Here is an 11,362-nt window from a genome sequence, read left to right on the forward strand (position 1 = left end):
TTTATATCATGGTACAAATAACATTAAAAAGTGTTGCTAAGATGAACAGAAACTGTAGAGGAGTAAATCTCATCAGAAAATAGCATATTTAGGGAGAAAACCAAGTTTTCATTAATCTCCTAAAATATTTGACTTAAATTCACCAGGCATATTTGAACTAAAAATGTCTTTTTCTCCAATTAGCAATATCAAACCACCACAAGAGGAAAATGGTCTTATTACTGTTTGGCTTCATGAGGTGTGAGACAGGCTCACATCTCTTACCCCTGTAAAGCCATTTTAATGTACAAGGTGTGCTCTGCAGTCAGTGACCTTGTGCTGAAGCTGCAAACGTTGCTGAGCTACCAGCGCCCTAATTTAATTTAAGGGCAAACAAAGTTATTAACACACATGTTTCATGCTCCAGGAGCACATAAAAGCCCACATGTGTAAACATGAAGGCAGCAAGTAGAGGAAACACTGCACAAGACACTGATGTCTTGTGTCTTGAGAGGTGCCTTTTATTTCTTAACAGCACCTTAATAGGTATCAAAGCTAGTGATGTAGGTCAATGTTGCACCCTGTCTTAGCTGATTTTTCTTTTTTTTTTGGCTTAATTGGAAAAAAAAAAAAAAAGAAGCCAGAAAAGAGCAGGAGTTTCCTGACGAGAGGAGACTCACTTAGTCTCTACCTCTGTATGTGTATATCGGGGTGTATTTATTTCTGCCTGTGTTTCTCCTTTCCAATTTTTAAACCCATTGTTCACTTTCAATCCCTTTTTTAAAAAATGAGCAAGCATCACATGTTTGACTTCTCAACCAGTGTTATGGAAGTGGGCAGCTGAGCAGAGTAGACAAGCATTATTAATGTCTCCACTGAGAGAAAAGCTAATATGGGAGTTTGACCCTTATAAGACATCAGAAAATCCATAGAAAACTAGGATTCATTTGGTTACACTCTTGCAGAACTGCTTCTTTTCTTCATTTGACCACTGAGCTGAAAAATCACGTAGTCATACAGTCCTAATTAATAGATGATCCCCAAAGGGGAGGAAAGAACCTGGCTCAGAATTTATAGAATTGGATATTTAAAGCATTTTGTAGCTGAGTAACCTGTTGGTCACTCTTGTGATATGTGTTATATCATATTATCAAACAACTTAAAAGGTGATATGGTTGCTTGTTTTTTCAGTTGCTTGTGTATTTTTTACCAGTATTTTTCTATTTTGCCATTCTTTGGCAGCAACCACAAAAATCAAAGTCCAATGTATTGGAGCATTTCAGTTGTTTGAAATGGATTCATGAGCCATTGGTGTTGTACTTTTTTAGCTACAATTTATACAGAGTCTTCTAGAACCAGGCAGCCAAAATGCCTTCTCCATATGGAGTTTATAGCTGCTTCAAACTCATGCTGTGTTCAAACTCATGCTGAGGTGTAGTCTGCTGGTGAACTTATTTCTAAAATCTCATTTCAGTATATAAACCAGTGCTATTTGATGGACAAATGCAGAAGAAAATGAAGTTACAAGCAGCCAGGCTATCACTGGAGAGATTGCTTTAGTTACAGCACTGCATCTGCAAATGCAGCCTGTGCTAAAGAGAAGAAGTGGTTTAAACTGTGTGGAAAGTATTACTTGTGCTGTTAAGTACATTGGACACAATGAAAAGTTTGATGCAACTTGGATAATCTAGTTCTAATCAGTTTATCAATATATCAATAAAAGTCCTCATAATTTTTCAGCCATCTCATCCCATGTGCAAAGTAGTAACGTTTTTAGCTCTGGGACTACTTTTGGTACAGCAAGGAGGGTGGAGGCTTTGTTTTGGTCAAGCATTGCTCCAGGCAAGCAGCTCAAGACTTTAACCTGTGGGTCAGTTCAGACAAGAAGCAGCCTGATGGTGACCAAGTCTGAGGTCTTTTTGCAAAGCTGGTGTGGAAGGAATAGACCAGATGAACAACCCTGTTCTCTCTCTGTCTCCAGCTCAGGCAAACAAACAGTTTTTCCAACTGTGCTTAAATGAGCATATGAGCCTTTTCATCAAATATTTTTCAAATCTGAATCATGATTTATCTCTGCATTTTTAGCAGTTGCTTCCCTCAAAAAGGCTTTTGAAATGTTTTCTCTCATTTTCTGCTCTTTTTCCACAAAATGTGCTAATGAACCCAGTGTCTTCCACAAAAACTGACTTAATTTCACATGATTCTTCACAAAAATAATAAAAACTGCATGGCCATCTTTGTGAACTGAATGTTTTTATTCTTTTTTTTTTTTTTTTTTTTTTTTTTAATTATGTAGGGAGTAATTCTTTATATATAGAGGGTCCTGATAAAGGAATGTTCAGCCCTACCAGGATATAACTTTGCACTTGTCCTGTGAAAGCAGTGAAGCAGCTGATTTACACCAGCTGAATATATGGCCCATTGTGTACAATACAGCATTGAGAAAAACAAGCAGTGCTGCATCTTCTGCTGTTGACACTGCCTCCTTCTGCTGTGCTTCCTGGATTTTCCCTCTCCTAGCCAAACCCTTAATGGTACAGCAAATTTAAATGTAAATATTGTTTTGGTTTTGCAGTTTGTTGTTGTAGGTCAAATCACTTTTCCTTAGGCTTGTGAGATACTACATAAAGAGATTGTGTACCCTGGGGTAACGGTTTGGATTGTTTATATCTACTGTACTTCCCCCAACATGATTTTGAATTGTATCCTGTTGTAATTAGCTAAAAAAACCCACCCTACTTCCTGTGTGTTGGTGGCACTGAGGTGATTTAAGTACTCGGGAGGCTCAACAATTAAAGTCATTAAACAATGACTAGAGAGCAAAACTGAAAATTTTAATAGCCCTAGTTTTATCTTTCCTTTTCTGGTCTTCATTAGAGAATGAGAGACTTCAAAGGGGAGCGAGAAAGAAAATAATCTTTCAACTGCTTTCATGTCTTAGGATGGACAAACTGAGAAGCAAATAACTGGATATGGCAGTTTCTTGTAGTGAAAGGCACAGAGAATTATAAAAAGCATGCACTTCCATACAGAAACATGAGGCAAGAAAGACAAAGCCTGATGTGGAAAACCTGGTATCTGTCATTTCTCAGTGATCCTAACATGGACAAATGAGCAAAAATAGTTGTCTTCATTATTTATGACCCAAGCTAGTATTAGTACTGTAGTATGATGAATAAAACTGAAGAAAAAAAAAAAAAAAGAGACAGCTTCTCCCTAAAGCTGACTTTATGAATGGGATATATTTTTATTTATGTGCAGCACATCCCCTTTGGTTCTGCATAGGTCACCACAGTGAAATAAGGGGAATGATGTGGGTGAGAGCAGAACTGGACCTGATACCTGATGATTAGGTATGAGCTGTGTGCACACACCTGTGGGAGGAATCTGTTTTTTCAGAATGAGTGGGAGAAAGATTAAATGCTTGACTCTTCTCCAGTTCCAGCTATTCCTCTTCTTCCTCAGGCACAAAAGCCAAAGTTGTTCCAAATCCCAATTTCTTTAAGATTCACAGGGCAGTGAAATGGCCCTGGAAATGTAGAAACACCCCTTTTTAAAACTCTTTAGGAGCAAACTTTAAATAACATGTTTATCCCTCTATGCAGATATTTCTCTTTCTTGAGGAAAGCTGTTCTGGTGACAGCACTTGGAAGCTGTCAGTTCTACTGCTGTTACTTATTCCTGTACATTTTATAGCAATAGTTGTTGTCTTAAAATGTTGGTGGGCCAAAAATGTGAATTGGGCAGGTACTAACCAGTGAATGAATTCCCATTTGCTAAGACACAACCTGCCACTTTTGTTTCAAGCAGCTCGTGTAGCCGGTGAAGATTTTCCAGACTCCGTGATGCCTGTCAGCTCGAGTAAGGCACATGACCTTCAGAGGGAGCTTGAAGATGAAGTGATTCCTTCATATATCGAACAGTTTGAGAGAGATGTTCAGGATGACATAATTCTGCTTGGCAGTTTTTCACTGGAACAGGTCAGAGTTAAGAACTATAAGAGAATTTTATCGTTTGCTTCCTAACATGATGCTGGCTTGTTAACCTTGTACACCCCAATTCTATTTCATTGCCTGGTGATACATATATTGAGAGAGGAACAGATAACCTGTTTCGTTGGCTTGCTTTGTGTGACCGGCACTTTACTAAGTTAGCAGCAGGACCTTGCTCTTTGCCTCCATTTCAATGTGAATAAAAATAGATTATTGCTTTTTTCCTAAGTGGTGCAGTGTCTCTTACTGCTCTGTAGTAAGTATTGCAATTGAGTTTCAATCAAGAGCCTAAGCTTAGGATATCGCTCTCTGCCTAATTTAACAAAGACTTATTCATCTATCAATGAGCAAGTTCGGGTTGGAGCCCAGGAAGCATTTATGTATGGAGGATTCATTGTATGGAGGATAAGATGATTCCCAGATTATAAATCTGTTGTATTTTTCAGGGTGGCAAAGCTTCCTATGACTTTCTTTTTGACATTTCAAAGTGTAAAGAGAAAAGGTCAGGTTCATGTTGACAAACACACAGGTTTTCAGAGCGGAAGTGATACTCAAGGGCACAGAACTACCATTTGTCCCTTTGAAAAATCATACTAAGACTAGGGGACAGGAAGGGAGCTTAATTGATGAAGCTATCATTTTTAATTAGCAACATGAGAACAGTGCACTGGCTCTGATGGGCTTAAAATAGGTTATCCAGTGACTGATAGTGATCTAAGCTTCCTTTTATTTTCAGAGGAAGCTTTAGAATTTTTTCACTGCAGAACTAAACCTCATCACTGCCTTCTATGTGACAGTGAGGGATAAAATTCCCTTCCTCACTGCTGTCCTGTAAAGTCTAATGTAGCTGTAGGTATCACACATAGAAGGTAGTTCAGGGAATACTGTTCAAAGAACATGAAATGGGATGGTATCATGACAGAAAATGATTCAGATGATACTAAGACCATCACCTGCCTCAAAGGACTGATGAAGTGAGAGCCTGTGAATGAGTGAACAGAGTGCTGCATCTTTCCAGAATACTTTGTAATATGTTAAGAATTCACACTGAACTAAGCTTGAGCTATTTGGATGCCTTCAAAACTTCATGGGGCTCTGTGACACCTGAAGGAGCACAGATTTGTCAAACCTTCTTTTACCTTTCTTCTAAACATGTTCACTGGTAGGCTGATCATCTTACTTGGACTTTTTGAAAGTGTTCAAAGTTTGCTTCCCAGACAGAAGCAAACTATCTGGTCACTCCAAAACAACATTCTGCTTTTTAACTTGATAACTGCATATATGAATCCACATGTATAGATAATACTGCATTTCTTCCTTATTTTCTTTGAAAAGAAAGAAAATAATCATTTAATGTGATTGATTGAGATGGTGTACCATGTGTTTACAGATATGGACTCAATACTTTATACTTCACTAAAGAGGTCTTGAATACCTCTGTTTTTTTCCCCATTCCTCCCGCACATCTCTAACTTCAGTTGTCCCTGCCCTCTGGAGGAATTCATTCATACTGACATGATATCAGCTGTCACATCTGCATCCTGCAAGGTGAAAGGTGACAAAAGGATCAATGTGAAATCTATATTGTCTTCTATATCAGTGTTGTATATGTCCACTTTTTCTTGGAAGCACATAGACATGGTACATTCAGCCCCTTTGAACAGAAAATTGAAGGTGACCTCGAAGTAGAGGCTGCACACACGTGCATCTTATATCATATTGGTATTCAAAGGCACCTAACGATAACATGAGCATGCTTATTCTTATTAATTGACCTTTTTTATTGTCTGGTGGACCATCTTTACTCTTTAATATGTGAATTTACTCTTGCAGCATTCCTCTGTTGATGCCTTTCCACATCAGCTACAGGTTCAGTGTTAGATTGTTGTCATGGTTTTCAGAATTTATTGCTACCATCTTTTGAAAACTTCCAGCTCTTTTTGCTTGAATATAACTTTTTTTAGTTTGAAAAAGTCTTGAATTTACTGCACAGCTTTTACTTCGTATTTGGAAAAAAAATTCCTTCCCTTTCTACTGCAGGTTTAGTGAGTAGCAGATGTACTTTAGCCAGCATAATTTATGATTAGTTAATTTAATCTGCCATAATGACATAAAGTGAGCCTGAAACAAGCTTCTATCAATTTTGCCATTAGAGGTAACATAATATTTTCAAATGTCTACCAAACTGAGTAATTATCCCTCAGGCTGAGTGAAGGAGTGTAATAGACATCTCTCTCACATTCCTTTACTTTTACAAAGCAAAAACAAACCATGGGAGCCCAAGGGTTAAAAATAGCAAGTGAGAGTTTAAAGTATGTGAGACTGGTTTTTTAAGTAAGGTTCAGAAAAACACTTTACTGCTGTTTCTTTTTAGACTGCCAAAAATTCTCTCCAGTGAGGCATCTGATTTGCATTAGAGCTTTGCTGGCACCATTGGCATGAAGAAGATAGCTATATTAACTGTAGATAGCTGTATTAACTATCTATCCTTTAGTTTATTGCTTTTCTTCTCTACTTTGTAGCTTTATAGAAGTGGGTGGCTTTTGCTTAAACAGCAGGTCAATGCATGACATCAGTGTGATCAAACAATTTTGAAAGAGAAGAGGCATTTTCCAAAATAATTTAAAAACCAAAATGTTCATGCAAGATTTTAGCTCTGGAACTTTAAGCCACATTGTTACTTACTACACATTCTTTTTTCTAAATGCAAAAGCTGATAGTTGAAGTTGGTAAGGAATACTCCAGGGGAGAGCTGATAAATCCTTGTAAAAAAGTGCTAAGCAGATGTCAGTGTTCTGCTAACAAACACGTTAAAGAACATTAAATCTGGAAAGCAGTACTGTTTCCTGCAGCCTACCACGTAGCCCCACAGATTTCAAACTCCCCTATGATATTTGCTTTTAATAAAGAAAAATAAACTCTATCGAGAGAAAATCATAACTTTGGGACTTTGTTGTGGTAGAAGCTGAGCAGGTACAAACAAGGTGGGTTATGTATGCTGCAGAAAATCATCTGTCATGGGGCAATGCAGGGATACATGCTATGGGCAGAACTTGATCTTGCAGAGCAGAGAAATATGCAGGGAAGGGCCTGATGTAATGCTGGCTTAATGTGTTTGTTTAAAGGCAAGATGATCTCAAAATATGAGAGACTGCTGAGGATGAGGCAAACAGGTGATTTGGGTGCTATTGCTCTTGATGGGGCCTTGGAAGCATAATCTTACCAGTTTTTAGATCAAATGCATGGAAAAGTATCAGATCCAGGATTTTCTGAGACAGCTGGACTCGGACAATAAAACTGATTACTCAGTTTTATGTGGATGATGAAATTAAAAGGATAACTACTGCTCCAGAAATCAGGAATGTGTTTCCTGCTTGGACATCCTCTTCCTGCAACTTGATTGCTATTCTTAGTTAAAGACAATTTGCTCAGAATCTCCAGAATCTCCACTGTCTCTACAGAATTCAGCTGCTATATTTATCCCTCTGTGTTGGGCATAACACCTTGCAAGATTTGGTCATTGCAGTTCTAATAGTTGGTTTTGATCCATGACTTCAACATGAATTGCTCAAGGGTCTCTGAAAGTAAAGTGCAAGTTTTGCTCTCCAGTATCAGCAGCTGAGTTATAATTGTAAGAAATTAGCTATTTGCTGCAGGTGAATAGTAATAAAATGTTGCCTTTCATCAAGAGATTTACCTTTTGGTTAAACAAATGTTAATGCCTCTGGGCATTAGACCTAATATTCTGACAGCATCAATATCATCACTGCTTTGCCAGTTCAGAGAAAGATCAATTTATATGATGATGGAGTGATCAGTTTTTCTTTGGTTAATGGTGGATAACATGTGGGTAAAATTTGGAACTATGCAAGATGATGACAAATCTACCCTCCAACCAGGAATTTAATCAGGGGGCTAAGTCATATAAAAGAACAATGTATATTTTTTCAGTGTCCTACCCCATTGGGTTATACTGTCATTTATACCCTGATGGGTCACGTAGATCTCCCCTTATGAAAGCTGCAGCCTGCTAAGCACTGTACAACCCTGTGTGGTCATTCTTAGTGAATATGGTACTTGTGCACCTAAGAGCAAAGTAGAATTGAAGGTGACTTCATAAGGGAAACTTCCTAAAGCCAGGGGTATATTGTTTCTGCTCCTTGGACTTTTGACACCCTGTCTAGTGAGTGTCCATGGTCCCCAGATGTGTGTCAGCAGACCCAAAGCTGGATCAACATCCCATTATATGTAGCTAGGGGATAGATGTGTAGATAGTATGAGACATCCCAATATGTGTAGCTAGCTCTAACCCATAGGCTTGCAACCTGATGTTTTTAAATACCTTTATTCTATCAGGCTTGCTTCTGCTTCCTCAGTGAGAAGCCTGGAAAACCTCCAGATATTTAAGGTTCCTTCTCCATTGCTTCTGTGCAATCAGATATAAAGATTATTTTTTTATAAAGTGGTGTGAGTAGCTGAATGGGGGACTATGGAAACGAATGCCAACAATAAGCAGAACTGTGGTAAAGATGTTTTATGTTTGTAGAGGGCCTGTCGCTGTGCTGTCACAATACTCATAATATTGATATAGATGCTCTTTTAAACTGTAATTCTCTTTTTAATGCTTTATTCATGAGTTTCATGGATTTTGAGTTAAGTAAATATTTAGATGGGAGGAATGAAAACCTCTATTATTTTTCACTGATAAAGGAGTTAACTTAGTTTTTACTGTGTTCTTTCACTCTTTAAGATCACAAGGGTAATTAAACAACTAAAGCTGTTCTTGGTATTCTGTTGAGCTGGAACAATGAATCCTACAGCTACTGTAAATGATGATACTGCATTTGCTGCTGCTTAAGGTAATCTGACTGGTCAGCTCTCTGGCTCATTATCCAAATTCAAATTCCAGCAAGGAAGTCTATTTCTATGGTTCAATAAACAAAAGCAATTGGAAAGATTCTTCAAAGAGAATCAGTGATTGCCAAGTCCTGTTGAAGTTTTAAGTGATTTCATAAAATACTGACCACCCGTTAAAAGAAGCAGAACTCAGAAGAATTGTAAAAGAAAGATTGAGGATTACTGGTAAAGAGTCATGAATCTGCAAGTATAAATACAATGAAAACAAATTTTGCTCATGTATTATACAGAATTGTGTTTGGTTGGGGTTTTTTTGTTTGTTTTTTGTTTGGTTTTTTTTTGGTTTGGTTTGGTTTTGTTGTTTTTTTTTTGGTTTTTTTTTTTTGGTTTTTTTTTTTTTGTTTTTTTTTTTTTTTGTTTTTTTTTTTGTTTTTTTTTTTTTTGTTTTTTTTTTTTTGTTTGTTTTTTGTTTTTTTTGTTTGTTTGTTTTTTTTTTTTTCCCCAGATAGATTTTCCTTGTAATTTTAATACATTTGGAGTGAAACTGGAGCCACAGGTGTAGCTAGGTCTATTGTTGGTTGGCTTTTATTGCAAGAAACTCCTTAGCAGGGTTAAGAAGGGTAATGGTTTAAAACTTGAAGGAGGGAGATTTAGATTAGGTATTAGGAGGAAATTCTTTACTATGAGGGTGGTGAGACACTGGCACAAATTGCCCAGGGAAGTTGTTGCTGCCCCCTCCCTGGAAGTGTTCAAAGCCAGGTTGGATGGGGCTTTGAGCAACCTGGTTTAGTGGGAGGTGTTCCTGCCCATGGCAGGGGGGTTTGGGACTAGATGATCTTTAAGTCCCTTCCAACCGAAACCATTCTATGATTCTATGACTAAACTACACAGATTTTACTTGGCTACAAGTAAGTAAAATGCTCTGGATGTTGTAAATGTTTTACTTCTATGGTCTTACAGTAAAGCTGAATTTGCCAAGAGGAACCTTTACTTGATGGTACTATTGAGCTATGCTTCATACAACAGACTAATTCAGGTGGGGAAGGACTGGACCCCTGGAGGCTGCCTAGTTCAAAGCAAGGCTAACTTTGAGGTATACCAAGTTTTCCATGTATAATCTGTAACCTGAGTTTTTAAAGGCTTTGAAGTTCACACTACTTTGTTAGTGTGGAGCCAGGTCATCTGTAAGTTACAAGGTATAGAAGTATTTGGAAATATCCATTTGCATTACATGCTTAGTACAAAGGTGATAAATTATCACTGTTGCTCAACCTGCTGGCAATATGTTAACAGAGTTGGTCTCTCTTACTGCTGCGCCAGGCCCGCAGACAGGATGCAGCTTTCCAGAATGAGTGGTTACAATGAGAACACAGACTAAAATGAACGCGTTCACTCAAAGGTGTGTTGGCATAGTATGATCTCATGATACAATTTCTCATGTCAGCATTGAAATCAGAGAAAGAAGGCTTACATTTCAGCTGAAAATCTGAAATGATTTCTACTTGTAACTTGCCGCAGAGAGATGGAGCAGGGTGTGGGCTTGCAGAAGATCTGTTCTCTGCAGAGAAAAAAATCATTAGGCATGGCATCTTGTGATTTCCACTGTTGTATTTAAGACAGTCATATAGTAAACTGTGCTTAAAGCATTGTTTTCCTCTCTGTAATTTTCATGTACTGATTGTAAGTGAATGTCACTTTTAATTATAAAGTGTTTGAGTTTCAGACTTGAAACAGAAGATGATGGGAAATCCAGTACAAATGGAAATTACTGGATAAAGTTAAAGCCTGTGCTTTTAGATTACAATTATGGAGACAAATTTGTGAGGCAGTGCTTTATTGACAGTCAGGATAAAGCATGGGACTCGGAAAGACAGAGTAGACTGTAACCTCAGACCTAAGCATAATTTTTTTATGGGGCTGTAACAAGCATATTAGTTGTTATGACTCAGTTTTCCTTGTCTGCAAAACAGACCTAAAATTAGATACCTGCTTTAGGGAAGAGCAAGAGGATTAAAGGAATAAAGTTTCATAAGGGACTTTGAAAAGGTTATAGAAATAATAAAAACATTCTGTGCTGAAATCAACAAACGTTTTTAAATTGAGGAAGAATGGGGGAAAACCACAAAAAAAAAAAAAAAAAAAAAAAAAAGGCTCAGTATTACCAATAAGTATTTCCTTTCAGTTTCTCTTCAGTAGTTTGTGCCATCATTTGCTGTCAGTATCCAGACAGTAGAGAAGATTGTAAAATTACATACATTCATTCATTATATGACTTATGAATATTTTTTTATTGTTCCTTTTTATTGTGAACTATTCATTTTAGATCCATAGAATGACACAGTTCACTTGGTTTCCAATAGTATTGCTTGTGCTGTGTGAGTTTTTACTGGAGGAAATGTGTCCCCTTCCTCTTAACATCTTCCATTGTCACTTCCTAGGATCTTTCTTTATCTTTTCTTAGGATCTTCCATTATATCTTTCTCTTTAGGTTAAAATTTCCTGAAGCTTCTAAGTAGGTGGTAATTTCTAGGCTG

At 37.4% G+C, this 11,362-nt stretch overlaps 1 protein-coding gene across 1 annotated transcript in view; it reads left to right on the plus strand.

The window, feature by feature from the left end:
• Positions 1-10,714, plus strand: part of LOC139792920 (orofacial cleft 1 candidate gene 1 protein homolog) — a 35,055-nt gene extending 24,341 nt beyond the window's left edge. Inside the window, exons 6-7 of the mRNA XM_071736892.1 lie at positions 3,790-3,959; positions 10,538-10,714. Of these exons, the coding sequence (XP_071592993.1) occupies positions 3,790-3,959; positions 10,538-10,714 (347 nt within the window). The remainder of the gene's footprint in view (positions 1-3,789; positions 3,960-10,537) is intronic.
• The last annotated feature ends 648 nt before the right edge of the window (positions 10,715-11,362 follow it).

The sequence above is a fragment of the Heliangelus exortis genome, chromosome 2 (assembly GCF_036169615.1).
Source record: "Heliangelus exortis chromosome 2, bHelExo1.hap1, whole genome shotgun sequence".
Taxonomy (NCBI): domain Eukaryota; kingdom Metazoa; phylum Chordata; class Aves; order Apodiformes; family Trochilidae; genus Heliangelus; species Heliangelus exortis.